Source organism: Nipponia nippon, unplaced genomic scaffold, assembly GCF_047370975.1.
Source record: "Nipponia nippon isolate SJK-2023a ecotype South Korea unplaced genomic scaffold, ASM4737097v1 scaffold_14, whole genome shotgun sequence".
Taxonomy (NCBI): domain Eukaryota; kingdom Metazoa; phylum Chordata; class Aves; order Pelecaniformes; family Threskiornithidae; genus Nipponia; species Nipponia nippon.
In genome coordinates, this window is record NW_028262330.1 from 5,820,219 (window position 1) to 5,843,311 (window position 23,093).

The 23,093-nt window shown below is 59.9% G+C and overlaps 3 protein-coding genes across 8 annotated transcripts in view; 1 reads left to right on the plus strand and 2 right to left on the minus strand.

Annotated features, from left to right (window-relative positions):
• Positions 1–47: 47 nt before the first annotated feature.
• TEPSIN (TEPSIN adaptor related protein complex 4 accessory protein) lies at positions 48–5,663 on the minus strand. 5 transcript variants are annotated; one of them, XM_087750951.1, is made up of 13 exons: positions 5,523–5,663; positions 5,080–5,152; positions 4,821–4,912; positions 4,562–4,655; positions 4,273–4,364; positions 4,038–4,116; positions 3,550–3,621; positions 2,761–2,967; positions 2,467–2,641; positions 2,059–2,172; positions 1,757–1,835; positions 1,448–1,582; positions 49–1,159 (listed from the first exon to the last, which is right to left on the minus strand). In XM_087750951.1, the coding sequence occupies exons 1-13, from the start codon at positions 5,562–5,564 to the stop codon at positions 668–670; spliced, it is 1,746 nt and encodes a 581-aa protein (XP_087607077.1). In that variant the 5' UTR covers positions 5,565–5,663; the 3' UTR covers positions 49–667. The 5 variants fall into 5 exon arrangements, with proteins under 5 accessions (XP_087607074.1, XP_087607077.1, XP_087607073.1 ...); XM_087750947.1 differs by having other exon boundaries at positions 53–1,159; positions 4,273–4,340; positions 5,523–5,662; XM_087750948.1 differs by lacking the exon at positions 2,059–2,172 and having other exon boundaries at positions 48–1,159; positions 4,273–4,340.
• Positions 5,664–5,996: 333 nt separating this feature from the next.
• Positions 5,997–6,557, plus strand: NDUFAF8 (NADH:ubiquinone oxidoreductase complex assembly factor 8). The gene is made up of 3 exons (XM_087750952.1): positions 5,997–6,171; positions 6,277–6,387; positions 6,478–6,557. The coding sequence occupies exons 1-3, from the start codon at positions 6,013–6,015 to the stop codon at positions 6,496–6,498; spliced, it is 291 nt and encodes a 96-aa protein (XP_087607078.1). The 5' UTR covers positions 5,997–6,012; the 3' UTR covers positions 6,499–6,557.
• A 625-nt stretch (positions 6,558–7,182) lies between these two features.
• SLC38A10 (solute carrier family 38 member 10) overlaps positions 7,183–23,093 on the minus strand; it is a 39,018-nt gene continuing 23,107 nt past the window's right edge. The window contains exons 11-17 of one of the 2 annotated variants that reach the window (XM_087750940.1): positions 22,270–22,420; positions 20,273–20,422; positions 15,717–15,887; positions 14,947–15,426; positions 14,263–14,370; positions 10,922–11,101; positions 7,183–10,591 (exon numbers count right to left, since the gene is read on the minus strand). In XM_087750940.1, the coding sequence (XP_087607066.1) occupies positions 9,414–10,591; positions 10,922–11,101; positions 14,263–14,370; positions 14,947–15,426; positions 15,717–15,887; positions 20,273–20,422; positions 22,270–22,420 (2,418 nt within the window). In that variant the 3' untranslated portion in view covers positions 7,183–9,413. Of the gene's footprint in view, positions 10,592–10,921; positions 11,102–14,262; positions 14,371–14,946; positions 15,427–15,716; positions 15,888–20,272; positions 20,423–22,266; positions 22,421–23,093 lie in introns of both variants that reach the window. The other variant, XM_087750939.1, reaches the window with a different exon arrangement.

Sequence of the window (23,093 nt, forward strand, 5' to 3'; positions counted from 1 at the left end):
GCAGGGGGATCCGTGGGGCAGGGGGAGCTCTGGGGCAGGGGGATCCGTGGGGCAGGCTCCAGCAACGGCGCAGGAAGAAGTCACAAGTTCCCAGACCCAAGCGTGGGCTTTATTGGTGGGTCCCGGCCCCACTGGGGACGGCACCTTCTCCCCCCCCGCCGCAGCCGCTGAGGCCAGGGGAGGCCGGAGGCAGTGGGCCACCCAGGAGCGCCCCACGGCCATGCTGGGGGTCCCCAAACCGCCCCCCAGCTCAGCCCCGGCAGATCTCCGCCCCGGCTCCCCCCTCGCAGCCCAGCCGAGCGAGGGGGGCCAGCAGCCGTGCCCTTCCACCGGCCCCGGGAAACCGGGGACTTTTGGCAACTAAAAGGCAGCAAGAGGGATGCTCTAACCTTATCAAAGCCCTGGCCCCCGAGGCCATTTCACACCCCGTGTCCCCTTGGCAGCCCCCCTTCCCTCGCCCCTGTGGGACGGAGCGCGTAGGGCTGCTCGTTTGCTTTATCCTGGGGTGCCACGGGGGAAGGTGGGGGCGCGGGGCCCCCATCCCCACTGAGCCCGGTGCGGGAGCAGCTGGCCACCCGCGGAGGAGCCCCCAGGCAGGCCATGGCACAACAGGCCCCGCAGGGAGGGAGGGCAAAGCCCCCGCAGCCCCCTGGGAGCCCGACGGCAGCTACATGTTGAGAAAGGCGAAGGCTGACGGCTGACGGCTGCCCTCTGCGTCCATCTGCCTGTCCTGGGGCTGGGACAGTGTCCGCGGCTCTGCCGGCGGAGAGTCCGGGCAGAGCACCGCACCGGGACGGGCCACCAGCTCCATGCCGGCGAAGAGGGACAGGCTGCGGGAGGGCGCAGCGGCACCCACCAAGTCCCCTGCCAGCCTGTTCGCCGCCTCCTGCTCGCAGGGGCAGGCTGGCACCACGGCACCGGGCTGCCCATGGGTCTCCGCTTCCACCCCCTGCTCCTCATCACGGGCCGGCGCGGCCACGGGGAGCGGGGCTGCGCTCAGGGGGGTGAGGATGCTCTCGCCTGCCAGGAGCGGGATGTCCGTCAGCAGGTCCCCAGTGCACAGAGCTGAGCCCACGGCGAGGGCGGAGGAGTCCGAGTCCGGACGCGTGCTCTTTGGGGAGGGCTGACCTCTGCAGAGAGCCTCGAACTGCCGCAGGATCTGGGAGGAGAGTGGGATGGGTGGGAGTGAGAGCGGCATTGGGAAGGGGGCCCAGCCCCGGCACCTTTTCCCAGCGCTGGGAATCAGCCCCGCTGTCCCCTCGCAGGGCTCAGCCTTGTCTCCTGGGGAGGGAGCATCACACCCCGCCAGGCTCCCCGCTCCTGGGAGAGGCAGACAATTCCCACACACAGAACCACTCCCAAGAGCTGGGTGTCCCTGAGGATGGGCAGGCCAGTCCCCGGGAGCCCCTGCCCCGGGGAGAGGGCATGGGGACGCCCCAGGAGTCACCTTTGTTGCTCGGTTGGCGACGGGGCCAGGGCTGCCTTGGCTGAGCTGCTGCAGGTGCTGCCGAGTCACAGCAAAGATCTGGTCCAGGGAGAGCAGGTCGGAGCACATGAGGGAGGAGATGGCGCACATGGATCTCTGTGGGGAGGAGAGCGCGGCTGAGCCCGGCAGGCGGGACAGGCACCGAAACACCCCGGCTCGGCGGTGCTTCTTCCCCTCCGTCCCCCTGCCCTGTGCCTGCAGCGGCACTGCCCGGGGCGGGCAGCACCGCGGGCAGGCGCCGGCAGCACACCGGCACTGCCTCGCGCTCACCATGCGGACGCTGTCACTGGGGTCCTCCAGCGCCCGGCTGAGCAGCTCCAGCACCACCTCGCAGTTCAGCAGCCCGCACCTGGCCAAGGGGAAGGGGTTATGGCCCCGCTGGCCACACGCAGCACCCCAAGCCCCAGGAGCCAGTCAGCAGCAGGCAGCCCTCCTGCCTGGCAGCATTTCGGCCCCAGAGGTCCGGGCCAAGGTAGCCAGGGTGGGTGAGAAGGGCTCAGGCTGCCCCTCGAAGCCCCTGCAGCGCTCTCTGCCCAGCCCCGCAGCACCCACGGTCTGCCTTGGGCACTTACTCCTTGACGAAGTGCTGTGCTTCCTCCCTGGTGAGGAAGACCCTGGCGCCGCGGGTCAGCGCCGACACCAGGCTCACCTCCCGCACACAGTCGCCCAGGCTGTCAGCGTCCACCCTGCCCAGGGAGACGCCTCGGTGGGGACAGGAGCCAGCCCTGCTCCCTCCTGGGGTCCCAGCGCAGACCCCACCACCCTCCAGCGGGCAGGGAGTCCCTCCCACATCAGTTCCCCTGCCCATGGCTCTGCCCACCCACGGGCTGCCCAGGCTGGGAGGCCAAACACGCCAGGAGGAATCCAGCCCAGGGGACTCAAATTAGTGGTGTGGAAAACGAGGGCACCATTCCTGGACACAAGGGAAGTATCTGGGAAGGTCCCGGGGGAAGGAGGGCCCCCCAGGGCCCCGTTCTCACCTCTCGGCCACGTGGGTCAGCTCCCGGCTGGCCCCGGAGTGGCTGTCGCTGCCTGATTTGCTGCAAGAGTCCGAAGTGCGGCTCAAGTCACCGTTCCCCTGTGAGGAGTCCTGGGAGCTGTGCCCGCTGTCCGCCTCCTCCCAGCCACCCCCAGCCAGCCCTGGCTGGTGGCTCACTGCGGGGACAGCAGCAGGGAGGTGTTGACCCCCAAACCAGCCCCAGTACCTCGTGGGGACACCCACCAGGCCCCCCAGCAGCCAGTAGCCACCCTAGCCCAGTGGCGGGGGGACCTACCTCGGGTGCTGTGCGCTGCAGTGGCCGCTGGTGGCTTCACAGCCCTGGCTGGGCTCCTGGCGGGAGAGGGGGCTCTCACGGGCTGGTAGGCGTCCTCGTGGAGCTCCCTGCGGCGAGGCCGGGGCCCCTCCGGGTTGGGGAGCACAGCGTGGGCCACCGCCTCAGCCGCTCGCTGGATGGTGCTGAGCAGGGCTTCCCCCGTCGAAGCTGGGCAGAGGCCAGGGCATCAGGCGCTTCCCGGGGAGCCCAGCCCAGCCCCCAGGCACCCACCACCTCGCAGGGTGCCACGAGGGGACGGCAGGGACATGGCGGCAGAGAGGAGCAGCCCCAGCAGCCGGGCTGCAGGCACGACCGGGCTGTGAGGGACTTTTGGCTGGACAAGGGGGGCGAGGAATAACCTGGGAGCTACTGGGACAGGACAGGGGGCACAAACCGACCTCCCACGTCCCCGTCACACCTCCCAGCAAGGAAGGACCTGGCGGAGCCCCCCACTACCAGCTCCGCGGCCACACCACCAGCCCCAGCACCCGTCAGACGGCTTGGGAAAGGGGAGGGCTGCACAAAGCAAAGGGTGCACCCAGGGGGTACCCAGAAACACCCGCCAAGAGAGAAACACCCACCGAGAGAGCCGGCAACCAGGTCACGCGTCTCCGAACGCTGGGAGCCTGGTCTAACCCCAGGCAGGACCCCCGGGGCTGCGGTATCACGGCACGCAGGCAGGGCAGAACCGAGCAGGGGACCCACGCGGGGCGAGGGGCAGCACCAGGCCAGGGCGCAGCCAGGACTTACCGGAGCCGCTTTTCTCACTGCTAAAGCCAAATCCTTGCAAGGAGCCGCAGGGGCTGGGGCTGGAGCCCATGCCTGGGGGAGGCACAAGCCACGCTCAGAGGGAGCACAGGCGTTCGGGGTCGCCCTCCATGGCTGTTCCTCCCCCTTGCAAGCACAGGGGGAGGGTCTGGGGCAGTTGGGAGGAGCCGGGGCCAGGGCAGTGTCCCCCGCTCCCCTGGGGCGCATTTTTCCCTCTGACCCAGCACCCTGCAGCCTGCTCTGGCCAGAGCTGCGGAACATCCTCAGTGAGCAGAGCCAGGGCCCGCAGTGGGGCAGGAGCAGCAGCCAGGCACCCATCACTGGGGCCCATAGCACCCTGCCCTCCCCCCCAAACAGCCCCCCTGGCCAGCAGACAAGCTGCACACCCACCGCTCCAGCCGAAGGGACTGGCCCGGCGCTGCCAGCATGGCCCACGGGACGTGACAGGGCCATGGGGGGTCTGCACTTACCCGCAGGAGGCAGGGGACGGGTGGGCAGCGTGGCAGGCTGGGGGAGCGGTGCATCCGAAAAGAGAACACTGGCCAAGTCCTACCAGGAGAGACGGGTGTGTGGGCAAAGAGCTGGGGAGCGCCAAGCACCCCGGCCTGGCGCTGAGGCGGGGGTCTGGCAGGCAGAGCTGCCCTGCAGCTCCAGGCAGGGCCCGAGCGGTCCGCCTGGCACAGGGGGAACGGGGCTGGCACTCACCTGCGCGGCCGCCCGGACCTTCTGGTTCAAGCTGTTGCCATGGAGGGGGTCTGGGGGCCCAGTGAACACTGCAAGGCACGAGGTTGGGAGGGCTGGGGGACGCTCAGCTCCCAGGCACGAGGCAGGATGGGGCAGGACCCTGGCCCCGGCCAGCGCTTGGCTTCTGGAGCAGCCCCCACAGGCAGGAGCCGCCCTGGGCTCTCTCCCGCAGCCAGGCTGAGCTCTCCAGCACCACGCAGAGCTGCTCCCCACTCTCCTGCCCCAGCTCCCCCGCTCCTCACCCCATTACCTGCTGCATCCCGGATGAAGCAGGCATTCCTCTTCAGCTGCAGGACAAACTGGGGGGAGCCCTGGGCACACGTGTGCAGCAGGATCTTCAGCACCTGCAGACGCGGGGATCGGGGTGAGAAGACCCGAGTCACGGCTGCCCCGCCAGCCCCCGGCCCTGCAGCCATGCCCACGCCCCGGCCCATCACCCCAGTCCCAGGGCTCCTCCGCGGCCGGGGGGAACCCGCAGCAGCCGCCCCCGCTCACCACCGCCGCCATACCTTCAGCTTGACGTGGCAGGAGTTGCTCTGCAGCCGGTTGAGGAGGTACTCCAGCAGGCACTGGCTGCTGCCGGGCGACTCGTGGGAGATCTCTGGGGCGGGGGTTAGGGATCCTGCTCTCCCCGCGGGGACCCGGCTCGGGGGGCAGCAGCACCGCTCCCCCCTCCGCCCCTGCCCAGCCCCGCAGCCTCCCGCCCCCAGCCCGGCCCCCGCGGCCTGGAGCGGCCCCGGGGCCCCTCCGCGCTCCCTGGAAGGATACTGGCGATCTCCTCAAACAGGTAACCGGGGCAGGGGACGCCGTCGTCCGCCGTGCCCCTCAGCAGCACCGGCAGCTGGAGGAGGAGGAGGGACGGGGTGAGGGGCCGGGCCCGATCCCGGGGGGGGCCCGATCCCGGGGGGGGGCCCGGCCCCGCGAAACCCGCCAGCGCGGCGTGAGGCCACCGTAGAACCGCCGCCCCCCCCCCCCGCCACCCCGGTGAGACCGCACCGCTGCGCTGACATCACGGCCTTCGAAATAAGTGACGCCACAGCTATGGCATCAGAGTGGAAGGGCAGGGCAAGGGGTGCCACGGCAAGGCCCAGGGGCCCGGGCTCTGACAGCGTGGGAGATGGGAAGGTGCAGCGATGACATCACGGGTGGCGGAGTGACGTCACGCCCCCCGGCAGCCCCCCACCCCCTTCCCTCCCCGCCCCGGCCCGTACCCGGCTCAGGAAACTCAACCGGTCTCTCAGCGGCGCCGCCATGACACTCCCGGCACCGGCCCTGCCCGGCCCGAAAGCGGCCTCACGGCTCCGCCCCCCGGAAGGCGCTGCGCACCAATGAGAGTGCGAGGCGCTGCCGCTCGGCCAGTCATCGGCGAGGAAGGGCGGAGCTCCGGGTGGAAGTGGCCCCCCAGGCTGACGCCGGTGGCAAAAGGGCGGGAGAGGGGAAGTAAACAACCGGCACCTCCGCCAATCAGAGCTGCCCGCGACGAGCGACCAATCAATAGGGGCTCGGGAGGTGGAGGCCGCGTGTGACCAATCCACGCTTTCGGCAGGCCGATCCGACCAACCCGAGAAGGCGGAGGGGACGACCTTCCGCTATCACCCAGTCAGAGCGCGAGCGCGCTTTGATAGACGCACCATTTCACCTATCGACGAGCCCGAGGGGCGGGCGTCCCACCGACGCCCAATGCGAGGTCGCCACTCTTTGATGAGCGGTTGCGGACGGCCAATCGCGGCTGCATCATCATGGCGGCGCCCAGGCCGTGAGGCGGCGGCGGCGGGGGCGATGTCGGGCCGGGGCCTCTGGCTGCGGGCCCGGGCGCGGCTGCGGCGTTTCCCCGCGCTGCTGGCGGGCTGCGGGGAGCAGGTGGGGCCGCGGGCGGGGACCGGCTCCGGGGCAGGCGGGGAGGGGAGGGGGGGCGGGGTCCGGTGAGCCCGGCGCCCCGCTCCGGTTCCCTCTCCTTCCCCGCAGGCGGCTGCCTACGGGCGGTGCGTGGCCGCGGCGGCGGCCGGGACGGCGGAGCTGAGGCGGGACGCCTGCCTGGAGGAGTTCCGGGCGCTGCAGGATTGCTTCGCCCGGGCGGTAGGTCCCGGTCCCGGGGGGGAGCGGGCCCGGGCCCGGCTGCGGCGGCCCGCGGGGCCTGGGCCCGGCCTGAACCGCGACTCTTTGCAGGCGAAGGCGACGCCGAAGTGACCGGCACCCGCGCACCGGCCTGGAGACGCTTCGGGAAAAATAAAAACTCTGAAAAAACCCGCCACGGTTTGTCCTTAAATTACAGAATTAAAGAGCGCGGCGGGGCCCCCGGCCGGCCTTGCTCGCCCCCCGCCGGCCCTGCTCGCCGCCAGCCCCGGGGCTGCTGGAGGCCACGGCCCGGCCCCGGAGAGGGACCACAGCCCCACCCGGCCCGGAGGGAGCAGCCCCGGCCCTTTTCCTCCTCTCGCCGCCTGCGGCCCCACGTTCGGACCCATTTCCCAGCTCCAAAGCAGCAGGAACCGCGGCCCCAGAGGTGAGACGAGACACCGGGGCGGCCGGACCTCGGGGAACGGCCGGGTGCCTGGGGAAGGCAGCCCGCATCCCTGCCGCCCGCTCCCGCTCTGGCAGCAGCTCTGCTGCAGGGGCCTGATCCCCTGAATGTCAAACGAGGCGTTTTCTTCCCCAAGCCAGGCCCCGTGCACCGGATTGCAGCCTTCCCTCCTCTTCCCCCGCACCAGGGAGGAGCAAATCTCAAAAGAAAGCACAAAAGCCTCTCCTCCGTCCGCAGTGTAACTCCCCGCAGGTACAGAGCGAGGCAGACGCTGCCCGCCCCGGGGAGCCGCAGCCCAGTGGCTGGGTAAGGCTTACCGATCTCTTATTTTTTTGATTTAAAAACCGGGAGAATTCAGATCAAAATGCTTCAGCTTATTTTATTGATCAGCTCAGCCTCCCCTCCAGTCTCTCCCGCCAAGCGCTCCACCCCAGTACGAGCAGTCCCTGGCAGGCAGAGACAACCGCAGCTCCTGTCGGCTTCCAGCCCGGCTTGGGGGTGCCCACGCACTGCGCCGTTCCCAGCCGCCGAGGAAAGTCAGGAGCGTCTTTGGTCCTTTGTGTTCACGCAGACAACGCCAACAAACACAGGTCGGGGCTACAGGCAGGTCTGACCCCGTGGGGCAGGAGCCTGCCCTCACCCTGCCCTCGCTGCCCAGGACAGACCCTGGCAGGCAGCGAAGGGCAGGAAGGGGCAGATCCAGCCCCTGCTCCAGCTCCCTCGCGCTTTAGAAAGGCCGGTCGGTGCCGCAGGGGACAAAGCCTGGGCCTGTCTGCCCGCTGCAGGACTCGGAGACGCGCTCCAGAGCCCGCAGCCGTCCCTGCCCCAACAGATACATGGAGAGGACGGCTGCGGAGCGGCTCCAGGACTCCCGGCCACGTTGCTTGTGCTTTAAGACAGCGTAATGGAGAAGCTCACTCGTACGATGGGGGAGTCCTGAGGGTTAAGGCCATGACAGTCACAGAGAAGTAGCGCGGGTGGTCCTCCTGCAGAAGTACGCCCAAGTTCGTGGCTGTTGCCCCTGTGGCTCCATGTCATTTTAATGAGAAATTAAGACGACATCCTTCGAGCAACAGGCACACGTCCCGGGCAGGCGGCAGCAGAGTTCCCGAGTGACCAGAACCGAGGTGGCAGTCCCGCGTGTCCGATAACGACCCATCCCTGGCTCTGCGAGGTCCCATCGGACACGAACCCGACGAGGCTCGTTTACCAAAGACACTTTGAGATACGGATATAAAAACCACCACAGTGATGAGGTCTGTAGACTCCAGGCTGGGAAATTTCAGCCATTCTAGTGAGAGCTTTGGGATTTGATTTCTTACATTCGCAAGTCAGGATGTAAAAACAAAACAAAACAAAAAAAAACAAAACCAAAGGGATGAATCACTGTCTGGGAGCCTGAAATGAACCAGGGCTCTCACAGCAGCTCTTCCCTTCCTCGCTCATAAAAATACATTTCCAGGGGCAGAGCACTGACATCTATGGATGTAAAAGACGGTGCGGAGGGGGGCTGGGAAGCGCACACAAAACAAACACGCTCCACCGCGTTACAGAGAGAAGAGGTAGGTATGCTCGAGCCAAGCCCCCGAGTCCGCCCTTTTAAGCCACGTCTTTTGTTCCCAAATTAGTCACCTCTTGCAGAAAAATCAAGCTGGTTGGGGTGGGGGGCAGCTCGCAGCCCCCGGGTTGAACTTCATAATGCACTTTGGACAGGAGAAGTCAAGCTTGAAAGCAGAGATGAGAGCTGAGCATCCGGGGAGGGCGGCGAGAGCAAAGCTCCGTGTTATTGCTAGTGTGTGGCCAACCAATTAAATCCCTGGGAGTAGAGGCAGCACAACAGCAGCAGTTGTGCCCGTTTAAGGCAGCATTTCTACTAAACTAGGTTCCTAAACCACAACTATCTCCTAAACATGCAAGACTAACAGCTCCCATTTCAAGAGAAACACCAAAGCAATTGGCTAAGCTGGTCCTCAACTCATCGCTTGATGCTTCTCCAGAATAAAGCCTTTCCCGAGATGCGCGATCCCCGGTTCCCCTCCTCCCGCAGCCCCAGACCTCTGCCCCGAAGCCCCGCGCAGCCTGGGCAAAGGGACCCAAGGCAGGCACCAGAGAAGCCTTTCCAAGCAGGCAGGGGAACCTCGCGGACAACCACCTTGGTTCTGAAAGGGGAGTCGAGAGCCGGATGGAGAAGGCAATTCGATATGAACGAGATGTTGAAAAAGGTCCTTGAAAGCTGGCCTGGCAGGGAACCAAGGCAGACGGCAACCTCTGAAAGCCAGAGGACAGCAGGAGCTTTTCTTTCACGGTTGCCATCTCCTCAGCCACCTGCAAGCACACGCAGGGAGGTGCTACCGTCGCAGAGACTCAAGAAGCCCACAGCTCCCTGGACGGTGCTCACAGGTCCAAGGAGATCCCGTGGGTCCAAGCACTGCGTCCAGCAAAGTGCTGCCGGCTTAGACCAACCACTGCCTGAGCAACAGCAGCCAAAAAACCAGCTGGTTAACTTGAACCTTCCCTACGGAGCTCCTCAGCCTCGTGCCTGTGGCCAACACCCGCAGCCACCCACCGAGCGCGACCACCCCGCTCACACGCTCCCGTCCCCCTGCGTCATCTGCTTGATCTGCCGGCTGTGGACCACCTGCTGAGCCCCCTCCGCAACTTGGTTTAGTCGTGTCTCTAGAGCACTCCGGAGGTCGTTTACTTTCACATCTGGAAGGGGGTTCAGGCCAATGAAGACCCCCACTCCCTGTGCAGCCTCCTCCTCCTCCTCCTCAGGAGGCAGCAGGTCCCGCCTCCTCCGGCGGAGGTCCAGGTCCGCCTGCAGTTTCAGGTCCCGGTTCGGTTTGACATCGTGGTCCAGCTTCTGGTCCCCCTGGGCAGCCGCTCCTCTCTCGGGCTTTTGGGCGGGAGCGTTCTCAGGGCCTTGTTTCTTCTCAGCATCGTTTGAGAGACCCCCATCCCCATGCCTCTGCTTGCTCCGGAGACCTCCCTGCGGGTCCTGGGCCACATCCACCACGTTCTCCTGAGGAGCTTCTTCCTTCACCTCCCCTTTGCCAGCTGGGTCCCTCTGCAAGGCCTGCTGCCGTCTGCCAGCACCCTCGCCTCCCTCGCTGTCTGCACCTCTCTGACGCTCCCGTAGGTGCTGCTCGCTCTCTGCCACGTTCCTTTTACTGGAGGAGTCCAGCGCAACTGCCAGGTCTTTGGGCTCCACCTGACTCAGTGCTTTGGCTTTAAGGTCTGTTCCTGAGTCTCTTTCCAGGCTCTTTCCTGCTGCTCCCTGAGCTTTGGCAGCCCCCAGCTGTTCTCTTTGGATGGGAGCTGTAGCTACTTCCACAGCTTTCGGGGAATTCTTCTTCTCATGGACGTCTCTTCCAGCTTTGGCTTCATGATCTCCTCCTAAATCCTCCGCCAAGGGCTTCTTTTCTAGGTGGTTTCTGGCTGCTGGAATGTGTTGGGCATCCCCGGGAAGGGGATCCCAGTTCTCCACGGGATTTTTAACAGCTCTGTCATTCTCCTGTGGCGGCACCTTCCGCTCCTTGGGAGGAACCCCAGGAATCTCACGTCTGTGCCCAGCCTCTTCCAGCTTTCCTGCAGTCCCCCTGCGCTGCTCCGCGGAGTCAGCAGGCTGCCTGCCCGGGCCCTGCGCGGGCTGCTCCAACAGCTCTTTGCTAAGCAGCTTTGCAGCAGCTTCTTGCTTAGCTCCAGGGCCCTCGTCCTCCTTGCTCTTGGAGAGAGGCACGACGGGCTCCTGCTGCGTTTCCACTGCAGAACAAAAACCAACATGTGAAAGCTTTTTCTTACAAGTGAGAGATTCCCTTCTCCTGCCACACCGTTCTGCACAACAGGGGACAGGAGAAGAGATCACACCATCAACAGCCACACAGGAAAACAAGGAAAGCCGTGGGGGAGAGCGTTATCCCTGCGATCAGGGGCCGGGCATCCCCACCTCGGAAGTCAGACACAGGAATGGCTTTTGCAGAGTGGACTCTGCCACGTGCCAAAGGGACTCAGATCTCTTCCAGCCTGATTTTAAAGCTGCTTTGAGCAGCGATCAGCCCGTGGAGGGGTCACGCTCTTTGGCGATGTCCTTACCTTGCTTTGGCTTCTCCTCTCCTCCCTCCTCCTGCCTTTGCTGGTGGATCTCCTTGTGCTGCTCTTCAATTACAGCCAGCAGTTTTGCCTGCTGGTCAAGTAGCTGCTTCTGCTGTACCTGCTGTTCTTTGATCACCTGCAGCAGCACAGCATGATCAAGCAGTTTCGCCTGCCCCGCTTCTAGAAAAGGGAAAAAAAAGAAAAAAATAATCCATGACCCAAATCCCTCACTCATCATCTCTCAGCGTCGGAGGGGCTGCAGGGGCTTTCCTCGGCAGGAAGGTCCCGCTCCGCAAACACTGCCCATTCGCCCAGAGGGAGGGAAGGATGCGGCACAGCTCTGCCGCTGGCGCTGACGGCAACCACGACAGCACCTCTCCAGTGTACCTCCACCGAGGACGGCAGCCAAAAGCCCAGGCTGGCTGCTCACCAGTGCACATGCTAAGACAGGACGCTGCCCTCCCAAGAAGATTTGGGTGGAGGAATTAAAACCAAGCTCTTGTCATTAACTGCTCAGAGAGAAGAGCTGCAGAGGTACAGGGGAGTGGGTCTGCGGGGGTCCCAGCGCAGGGAAGGACGAGGCGGCTGCTTGGCACAGGAGCTGGAAGAGGACAGGACCAGCAGCAGTCGGTTGAGAGTGAGGTGCCTGGCTGCCCAAGCGAGACAAGCTGCTTTTAAAGCTGCCTGTGGTGCCTGGGGAAGCCCCAGTGCTGCTGCAGAGCAGCTCTCTAGATCGTCTCTTTGAATGCACTGCAAAGACTTCATCCCAGCTAAACCGAGCCTGGAAAGGCCACAAAGAGCAAATGTTTAGGAGGACTGGGAAGAAGTCAGCTAAGGCACGGCACCGGGAGCTGCCCTCACAGGGAAACTACCCACACAGGGGGATAAACCGACACGGAAACATCAACCCAACACGTGAGGTACAGACGCTGAGCTGGGTCTTTTCAGGAGGCAAGGCTTGGGTTACAGCCAGAGTGATGAGAGGCTACTGTTGTCTCTTCTCCCGGCTCAGCCAAGTGAAGGTCTAGCCTGGCCCACAGCAGGCAAACACCTACCGAACAATCCTGCCAAAGATTCTGGCTTTGAGCATGGTGAAAGGGCTGGGATCCCGAGCAGCAATCACAGGTTTAACGGCCGAGTACTCTCGCACGCAGCAGTGCAGGTGGTGAGGCAGGTTGAAACCACAGAAGCACAGAAAATCAGCCCCACCTCCCGCCGAGCCGACACCACAATAAAACCGAGCTCCCCGCGCCACGTAACAGGAGGAAATCCCTGCCCACCGGCCCTTCGCAGCCGCGAAGTCACACAAAACAGAGGAGTGCATTTCGGGCCATGCAGAAAAGTGACTCATGTTGATTCACTCGCTGCAAGCGACACGTCACGCACAAACTATGAGTCCCAGGTCTGCACGGAAACGTTGCTGCCTTTTCTCCGCCTGGACAGACACCCAGACATAGCGTATCGTATCCGGAGGGTATGAACCTGTGTGTCGCTTGCCTCCCACACCAACAAGCAGCGTTCCTCCGAAACTGAAGGTGTTTCTAGACTATTATGCCCCACGGGAAATAATGTCAAAATTAATAGCCTGTAAAATGCCATTTAATTTAAAAAGGGATGCTGCCCAGGTTAACCCTTCTTCAGCGTGCACTGCCTCCCCCTGTCCCGCTCATCACCCACAAGGTGATTACAGAGAAATATTTCCAGTTCACGTTATGGTGCTATTAGCTGAGGGCCCCTGGAATTCCCCTTCCACTCCATTTACAGAAAGCTGGGCTGCGAGGGGGAATTCGGTGGTTTCAAGAGAGCAATTGACTTCTCGAGATCTGTTTATTTTTCGCACTTTTCTCAGAATAAACAATGAAAACAGAAGTCATTTCTACTATCTCACTCTCCAAGCCTGCCAGGTCCCAGCTCGGCATGGGAATGCTTGGGTTGAACACACAGCAGGCAAAGGTTTAATGCCAAATCAAAGCGTTTCTCACTGAGAGCTCTGCAAACACATGCAACTCTTGTATTTGTGCAGCACACCTCTTCCACACAAACAAAAGGCATTGCTATCTCCCGGCTCCTCCTTTGATCGTGGGGAAAGCAGGCCTCAGCCGGTGCTTTGGCTGGATTTTAACAGGCACTCTTCATAAAAGACATCTTAATTATAAAATGGAAGTACTTGAGTTCACATGGCCCAGGGCAGCTACAACCGGAGCACTCAACAACGGTCCCAGTGAGGCAGCTGTTTGCAGAGAGCATCCGCGGAGCTACGCGCCCACCACCTCGCTCCGGCGATGCCTTTTCACCCCTTCCACCCTCTCCTAGCCTCCGGGTACGACGCTCAGCTCTGGGCAGAGGAGCAGAACAAGCCCAGAGCACCTTTTGGTGACATCCTCATGGGAGAGCGTCCCCGGCAAGTCCCACACAGACTGAGATGGAAAACCCCATGGAAACTCATGGCCCTTCATCCTTCTTGAAATATGAAGAGTCCTTATAGTCCATACCTGCCACTAGCTTTTTATGCTCAGTTTTTAAAGTCCCATTGCAATGCAGAACGGAAAGAAAATAATTAGAAAACCAAGATGTAACCACCAAACAAAGAGGAGGGCGATACGCTCCCCAGCCTGCATGCTGCCATTGCTCATCAGACCAAATGCCCATCACCTTGGACCAGAGCACCGAGGGGTGGCATGGAGGCAAAGAGCCGCAGGACCACAGCACGCGCAGGCTGCGAGTCCGAGCTCAGGCTCCAACCCCTCTCGCAAGGCAGAGGTCGAAGGCAGCGAACTCAGCCTGAGGAAGGGCTCACCGCACAGTACCAGCACCGAGGCTCCATGGAAGGAGCAGACGGGGCTTTGCCCCCGCTCCCCTGCACGGCCACGTGCCCAGGTCTCCCCGTGCGCTAAAGCCTGCGTCTGCCCCATGCTGCGAGGTTGTAGGGCGATACCCGCCCAGCTCCCCACTATGCTGCTGTGTCCCTCCGTTTTGCCCAAGCCAAGCGGTTTCACTCCGGTCATGCTCTCACCAGGGCAGCACCGCCTGCGCTCGAGCCGCCAAAGCCGGGGAGCAGCCGGGCCCGGGTGCCAGCGCGACTCACGTCCTCGAGCGGCCCTGCCAGGGGCCGCACCGTGGAACAGCCGGCCTGCGCCAGAGGCATGAGCCCGCTGGAGACAGGCACTAATTGCTGCCGTCGCGGAGGTGACTACGGCCTAAAGCTATGTGCTGGCAGGAGCCAAGAACAGCGCTGGCTGGCACAGTCCTCCTGCAGAGAGAAATCCTGCACTCGCAGCCCCAGCTGCCGGGGGGACCTCAGCGCCTTCCCTTCCCCGCACACCCCAGAGATGCACACTCACCCTCCAGCTTGCTCCCCGCGTTCTCCTGTTGCTTCTCCTCAGTGTTTCGGGTCTCCCTCGGCTCCAGCTGATCCGCTCTGTCCGGGAGGGGCAGCTCCTGCTTTTCACCTATGGACAAACAGATCGACAGACCTTTGCAGTCAACAAGGACGCTCCAGCAGCAGATGTTCTCTAAAATGACTCCACATCGTGTTGTCCCTCCCTGCCTAAGCCGGCACAGTTTACATTCAACCCGATGACTGCAAGGGAAGTAATAAAAAAAAATATTTAACAATCTTATAGACTCATGGCAGCAAGCCAGCGCTAACTACCTCAGCCAATTAAAATGCAAGAATGGTTCTAACTAGCTTTTAGACGGGCACTTAGCAATGTGTTACCTGTCAAGATCTCCCGGCTCCGTGTCCCCAGTGAGTTCAGAGACGCACAGGAACAGCATGGCACCTGACATTTAGCAGGCTAGCAAACAACTGTTTGACAGATATTATAGTAGCTGTCAAAGCCACCAGATTCCTCCTTTTCCCCAACAGCTGCTGAAGGGGCTGTGCATGCTCACATGCTAATCTCATGAAATTAAAAAGGAAACACTGGGATGTAGGTAGGAATAACCAAACTGCCCAGTCGCCAGGGCGGATTACAGGCCAAGAGGAGAGTTTGTTCAGATGAGCCGCCATGGAGGGAGCTTACCAGGGTTGCCTTCCTTCTCCATGGACTTCGCAGCCTCCTCTGCTTTCCTGGGGAGCTGGAGCTTTGATTTCTCCCTGTCACCTGCAGCCTCAGCTTTCTTCTCACCGTCCGGCACGCCAGCTTGCGCCTTGGCTTCCAGCACTTGTTTGTCTGGCTCCAGCTCTTTGTATGGCGGCCTGCCATCCTGCTGCACGATCACCTCCAGGACGTTCTTCGGATTCTTAACGGGCTCGTCAGTCCCTCCCCGCAGTTGGTTCTCAGCGATCACTTCCTTCCCTTGTTTCGGGCCAAGTGCCTCTTTCTGGGGATTCAGCGCGGCGGGCTCCTCCAGTGCTGGCTTGAGCAGACGATCGTTGGCTCCTCCGGGCGCAAGCTTGTTCTCATCAGATTCCTCCCGCTCTCGCCCCATGTCCACGACCACTTCGTCATGCGGGACGGGTGGCTCGTGGCGATGCGCTTCCCCCACGGGCAGGGCAATCCCTGGGGCGAAGGACAGGCAAGGGTTAGGGGGCTTGAGACTGGTGGGAGAAAGGAACAGGCAGCAGGTTCACGGCACACCCAGCACCCAGCTACCTGCTGCCCTTTTTCAGCCCTGTCTTTGCTTTCTCATCAGGAGGCTGCATTCCTAACGAGCCTCGAGAGCATCAAATACTAAATCACCTTCAGTCTACAAGGTAACAAGCAGAAGTCAGGATCTTTATCTGAAATAGTCCTGCAACGTACGCCTCCCAGCTCCAAAACTGGCACCCTTTCCCCAGGTTCCTCGTTACCTTGATCGGGACGGTCAAGCTGCACTTTCTCCTCCAGCTTTCCTCTCTCCTCCTCTCTCTTGGGTACCTCCATGGGCACCTTGATTTGTGGCTGTTCCATCTCCTCCTTCTCATCCAGCAGCTTCGGTTTATCGCGGTCATCCTCCGCCTCCTCTACTGCCGGGTTCTGGTCTGCAAACGCAGGACAGTTAATTGCACGAGGTTACGCACGGCTGCGCTGTCAGTCCACCAGCAGGATCGAGGCAATTGCTTTGTGTGCTGCGACCCCCTTTACCAACACAAGCCGAGCAGATATTTTCCCCTCCAGCGTCAGTACGGAAGGGTTGGGGCTTTTGTTCTGGGGTCGCCTGTTTGTTTTCCCTACAGAGGCTTTTTATGGAGCTGCCTGCAGAGAAGCCCAGGCCGAGAAGCGAGGCAGGGCCGGGACAGAGCCGGCTGCTGCTGCGAGCCCGCGCCGGCAGATGGTAGCATCCTCCTGGCTCCCCCACATTGGACCACCCCAAGCACTGGGAGAAACCCAGGAGGGGTCTGGCTGCAGCCCCCCATCACCCTCCTGGTCCCACCTGCGCTGGCTGCATGCCGCAAAGTAGCTCAAAACCTCTCGCTATTTTTATTTTTTCCTCCTTTTTGTGCACGAGCGCTTCCCCAGCCCTTTGAACGCCACAAGGACGGGCGGGAGGGAGGGAGGAGAGCTGTGCGACCCTGCAGAAGGCACGAAGTTTTGAGGAGCGCAATTAAACGGGCATTAGGGGAAACTCCCGAGGGAGACAGGGGACTCTCCCCATCTCTGCCTCGAAGAGGTGGGATGGTTCTGGAAGACGCCTCCCAGTCAGACCAGTTACAGGGTTCAGCGCTGGAGTAACCACGTGGAATTCGTGGCGCGTCCTACGGGATGGGAACAGTCCCTTCCAACCCCAGGGTGGCAGAAGACAACCCACACAGCACGAAGAGGGAGTGAAGTCTTCCTTAGAAGAGCAGCAGAGGAAGAAATCTAATTGTTTCCCAGCACTGAAGTTGTTCTGCAGATTTTTTTCCATCAAAAAAAACTCTGAAAAAAAAAAAATCTATCTTCTGTAACAAAAAAAAATTCCCAACTCTTCCCCCCATTTGCCCTCCCCCATGCGATTTCCTTTGGGGAATTAATTCTATAAACATCTTTCAATTTTCTCCTCCCCCTCCGCAGGGCTGGTGTGATTTATTACAAGATGAACTCATGGGAAAGAAGAGATTGCCACAACTTCAGCTGCGTGGGCCTTACCCAAGTTGGGGGACAAAAAAAAAAAAAAAAGCACACAAAAAAAACCCCAAAATAAGTACAAAATCCTGGCCCAGAGGGATCCGTGCCAGAAGGACCCAGCATCTCTCCAGAAACCTGGACTCTCTGGCCCAGAGCTCCGCACCCAGTTGAAGGGACGTGCGCCAGGGCTGGCCGGCTTTCAAAGTTGTTTTGGTTCGGGAACAACGGTGGGAGGAGAAAAGACCTCAGATTTTCTGAGAAATTCGAGTCTGGTACCCAAGGGTCCCTCTCTCCATTGAGGGACTTCCCAGGGTTCAGCAAGTCACGGCAGGACACTCCTCCTTTCAGGAAAAAATGGACTGCAGGAACCAGTGCCCAGCCCTGGAAGGGGGCCCTGGGAAGCAGGAGGCTGAGGCCGGGGAGGGGAGCGCTCAGCACGGCTGCGGATGTTCCCAGCTAAATTCTGGCCTCGCAGCAAAAAATTATTTACTCTATTGGAGGAAAGTTTTTCGTTAATTGGTTCATGAAGCCGGGAGATGGCTGCATTTGGAGAAGACTGCGGCGCATCTGAAACTGGAGGATCCAGAGAACCGCAACGCAGGCAGAGCCGTTCCCACGGCAGAAGGGAATGACAACGCGAGGCAGCCGTGCAGCAAGACGATGTTCGAGAGGGGACATAAAAAGGAAGGGGGGAGACAGGGGGACACTTTCCATACAAGTGGGAAATGGAGGAGTTAAAACCAGAACTACCCCTGCGTGCACGGCAGGGTTTGGCCAGAGGACCCTGCAGCAGGTGAAACCCCCCCGTGGGTCAAGGACACGACCGAGGGGCTGGGGGAGGCCCCACTGCTGGGAGAAACGTCAATCGTAAATCAAGAGGCAGCCGCATGTTCGGGGTTCTGCAAACAATGCAAGAAAAGACCAAAACACAAACAAAACACAAACAAAAATAAAAGTCTCCATGCCATAATAAGACAAAGTTGCCTCTAAGCCGTCATTTGCTCAGCAGGAAACAAAATTAAGTTCATCATCAGGGCGTGAATTAACGACCGCTCACGCTGCATGGAAATCTATAAGGGGCTATATGTGGTTTGCAGAGAACAATTTTGCTCAGGATGTGTAATAATCGCTCTAACTGTCTAGTCGCCCTCCAGGTCCCTTTGGAGAGCGTTACAGTAATGCTGCGCCTCTTAATGTTTTATGAGTGGCGTTGGACTTTACAGGCAAGGGCTGAGAGGCTGTAAAAGCTTTTTGGCTTACAACGACAGGACCTGGGCGTGAGGCGGCACCGGGAGGGTTTGCTTTGCCTCGGCGCAGCCCCTGCTGCCGGCGGGTCCTGCCGAGCCGCCCCAGCTCCTGATGCTCTTCAGCAGCTCCGCTCACGCTTACGGGGCGGCGAAGGGAAACCAGGGCTTTCTGCAACTGATTTGTGTGTGTGCGTGCGTGCGCGCGCCTATGTGTTGTGGTTTGCCAACAGCCTCTCTAGGCTGCAATAAAATTTCATGATTAGCAACCTAAAAAGCTTCCCTTCCCCCCAGCCCCCAGGCTCCTGGTTCGGATAGTAGCAATGGTCCCAGAAAGGCATTAAATCCCTCCTCACATGGTTTTCCTATCGCTCTCGTCCACCACAGCAATGACCCTAGCCGAAAGCTGCGTCCACACACCCTGCTCTCGGCAGAGGCAGCAAGACGGACCCGGCTGCGCTCCCCCTGAGCCAAGGGGAATCAGGCAAAGGGACCGGGAGCCCCAGGGACAGCACAGGGACTTCGAGGAGATGCCACCCTCTCCGTGCGGCTGAGCAATGCCCGGAGCATCGGCTGAGGGCTGATGAGGGACACGGGGTTCAGGATCTGCTTGCGCTGGTCCAGCTCCAGCTTAAATCGCTTCAGCGCAGTGAAAGAGAGTAAGATCCACGAGCTCGTGCTAAGGAAAATGAAGAAGAACGAGCGGGGCAGAGGGACGGGGGGAAACCGCTGCCCTCAAACGTGGCGAGCAGCCCCGCACCCCCGAGCAGGGCAGGGACAAGCCCTGCCCGGGGAGCCCCGCGCAGCCCCCCTCCCCCTGAAACGGTTACAGATTTCACAAGGTTATCGAATGGCATCACTGAAATTAGTTCACAGTTGTCTCCTGACGCACCAGCAGTAAAAACGAACCCAAATTACAAGAGGCTGATAGTTCCTTTTCTGTGTCACAGGCACTATTAAAAGCTCGCTCGCACAAAGCACCAGGGAGAGCTGCAGCAGAGTCAAGCTGTTCCTGCAGCTATTAGGAGCTGTGCATAATCCACGTTTCACACATGTTCAGGGCTGCTCTGGCTAATAACGCCGGCGGGGACGCAGCCTGCGGCCAGGCAGGTCTTTTTTTTGGGGGGCCAAACGCGCAGATGCAGCGCAGGGATGGAGAAGCCCTCGGCATCGTGCCCCGCTACGCACCAGCAGCCAGGGAGAAGCCAAACGCAGAGCCGAGTTTCGCCCAAGTCCGTATAACGCAGATCACCGCATCCAGGAGGACATGTGGGATGGATGGAGAAGGGTCCCGAGCACGCGGGCTCCCCGGAGCGCCGGGGAAAGGGTGCTCTTGCATAAGGAGAGTGAATCAGGTCTTTGTTACCCAATATTGCACAACACCAGAGGAGGAAAACGAAGCAGCAATGATCAAGTAAGGAGCTGAAAAATATTACAAAATCTTAATCCACCCCATGAGACCCTCTAGGGTGCTTTCAAATACAGAGAGAAATTGCCTAATTAGCTTTTTTTTTTTTTTTTAAATGGATAATTGCCTTCATGAGCTTTCATAGGCAGCTTAGCAACCTTTTAACATACGCGCACACGCTGCATGGAGCGGCAGAACGTTTCTGAAAGGGGTTTTATACCTTTCCCGAAGAGCTGCTGACAGTAAACCTCAAGCAATACAGGCAGGGGCTGTAATGGGCACTTGGGTGTCGTTAGTAAAAACACTATTCAGAGTTCGCTGGTCAATACGTGTTCACATAAAAGGGCAATGTTCTAATATTCATAATCCCAGGGCCCACGGGGCAGGGTTTTAATGAAAGTCTGTACAGTTCTGGTCTCCACAACATCAAAGAGGCCAATAAAACTCCTCTCGCATGCTGACAGGCAAAAGTCAGACGGTGAAGGCAGGACTGGGAAAAGGCCCCGCGCAGCCCCCAGGTTTGCCTCGGCCAGGCAGCTCCCGGCTGGGGGGGCACAGGGAAGGGGCACGGAGGCACCTTCCGCCCCGGGAAGGGCCGAGCACCCACCGCTGGTACCCAGGGAGAAGCCGTGTGTTTCTGCTAAAGCCCCGTGCGAGGAATACGAACCAGATGTGCACTGAGGAGGGCACCCAGGTGATGCGGGGCGGCCAGCATCCTGCGCGCCCCTTGAATGACAGGATGCAGCTGCTGCAGTGTTTTCCAGGCTGCGGGCTCCTGCCTCTGCAAAACAAGCCGGCGAGGACGAGGGGGGAGCGGCGAGGGGGAAAAAGGGCACCATTTAATGCCTCTCATTGCTAGTCAAGCCGACATCCTGCGGAGGCACAGGGAGGCACGGATCCAAGGCACGGGGCGGTTCGCGGCGGCGGAGAGGGACCGTCGCTCTCCCAGGGCGGCCTCGCGTCCATCTGCCGCCGCTCCCCCAGCGCCGTCCGCCCTGCAAGGTCCCTGTCCCCCTTCCTCTGCCCAACTCCATCTCCCCCGGCCCCATCCTGCTTCCTCCTCCCAGGGGACAGAGCACCCAGGCCAGGCTCCGCTCCCCGGGGCAGAGCCAGCAGCCCCCCGCTACGAAAGGGACCACGCTGGACTCGGAGGGCAGCTGAGCCTTCCCCGGGCAGACGCTCGTCAGCGCGTTAGGAGCTGCACAGCTCCTCCCTGGGAAGTTTACAAACCAAGAGCACTAAAACTGCCTTCCTCCCAGGTAGGATTATTTAATCCAGCAGCAAGCACCACGCAATAAGGGCTAATGCCGACGAGCTCTGGGCACACGCGGTAGGTACGGCAGGGCGACCGAGGAGTCGCTGCGCTCCGTGATGATTAGATGCAGGCGTCCTGCTCTGCCACCCCGGCTCACACGGAGAAGTGGAGAAGAGATTTAGCAAACTCCAGCGGACACCATCTTTTATGGGACTTTTTTTATTTTCCCAGTCACAAGAACACGTGTCATTAGCGACTCCTCCTGAAACGAGCAGCTGTTCTTTGGCCATTACTGCTCCAAAATTAACCAAGACGGAAGAATTCAATTGCATCCCTCCTCCCAGCCCTGCTGAGTGTGCACGATTAAGGGATTGAGAGCATCTTTTGCTCAGAGTTCACGGGCATCCTAGTGCCTGAGAAGGCACGCACGCCTCGGGTGAACCGTGAGCACAAACACATAAAACCTCACCGCTGCCAGGGACGGAGCAACCCAGGAGTGAATGTTATCAGCGGCAGCACCGGTGTCTCGGAGACACTCAAAGCTGCTCGGCAGGAGCGCAGCCAACAACCAGGAGGGAGGATAATCTCCAGAAGAGACAGCCCCTTTCTCGCTTCCGTTCTCAATCTCTGTGAGGATATTTCAAGGCTCCCCGAAGAACAAAAAAAAAAAAAAAACACGAGCAGAACCAAACAAAAATAAAATAAAGAAACAGGACACAGCCACAGATGAGGGGCAGCGCAGGGTCAGGCGACACCTGCTAGCGATGGCCTTGCAAGGCAAGCCTGCAGCTGGGGAAGGGAGGGATCGGCCGTAATTCTATCAACGGCCACAGTAAACAAATAATAAATAACGTGAACCAGTAAACAAAGCTGAGGCATAATCACAGGCTTTGTCAGAGCTAAAACCGAATCCAAATTTATATCCTCACAACTAAAAAAAGTCAGCGCCCATAAATTTACATACCTTTGAGTGCAATGAATGGCTTGTTATTGGAACCGCGGACAATGCGCTGGCAGAAATGGTGAAAGCAGCCCTGTTTGGCCACTCACACCCCTCATACAGGTGGCCAGCGCGGAGCCATCGCTGGGCTGTGCTCACAGAGCTGCATTTACCACCCCGAACGGGGAGACCCGTGCTCTGTCCTTACAGGGGACCCCAGCCCCTGCACCCTTTCCCTTCCCAAAAGAACAGCTTCCACAAGGTACCACGGGAGCTCGCTCCAGGCTTTTCCAGAAGGCAAAACTGCAGCCTTTCTTGGGAAAAGTCCCCAGGATTCTGTGAAGATGCACAGAGCTGTCTGGAAAAGACCCTGCTTCCACCACACTTCTTAAATAAAATGTCTTTTTTTTGTAAAGAGGTGGAGCTGGGAGCAGGGGTGGGAAGCACAACTCAAGCAGACACATACCTGGGATTTTGACTGAATCCTGGTCAATTCTGTTCTCCTCTCCATCCAGGTGCTCCAAGGCCACCACTTCTGTCTTCACAGGGGCGTCCTCCGTTGCAGACAAGGTGGTATACGTACTAATAACCAGTATTCCCAGGCCAATCCACAGTATAATCTGTACAACGTGCCAGAGCTTCAGTTAGCACAGCAAAACAAATGGGACCGCTCTGTGCAGCACTCTTCATGCAAACAGTGTCTCCAAACAATTCAAAGCTCAGTGCAATTACACATGTCAATAAGAGCAAGAGAAGAGGAGAGAAATGTAAGAGGTGAAAAAGAAAAAACAGTAGATTTTGGCTGAGGTTTGTATTTGGAGACACACGAATGAGAGTTTCAGATGCTGGAAGCTCTTGAAAAGGCAACTCCTATGTCAGAAGGGCTCAAAAGCAAGTGGACAAGCTGTAAGGACAGAAAAATGCATGTGGCAGACAGGAGTCCAGCAGCTACATTAGAACACCATGAAATCAAGGTCTGGCTGAGAACAGAGGTGCCCGACCTGTTTACAGCCTAGAAAGGTTTTAGGGAGATGTTTAAAAGTTCTTATTTTTGAGAGCAAGAATAAGGTGTCCGCACACAAGTCCTGCTGGCCAGTGCTCAAGAAGCTGATAAGAATCCTCACTGATTTCCAGAAAGCTGGGACCAAACAGAATAAAAACAGAAAGACAGAATCTGGATCCTGTAGAGGGAAGGGCTCTACGAATTTCTCTAACTCAAAAAGAAGAAGGTGAACATTTCTACAGCTTGTTATCTAATGATAAGTTGATCTAATTTCACACGAGCCTTAAGGA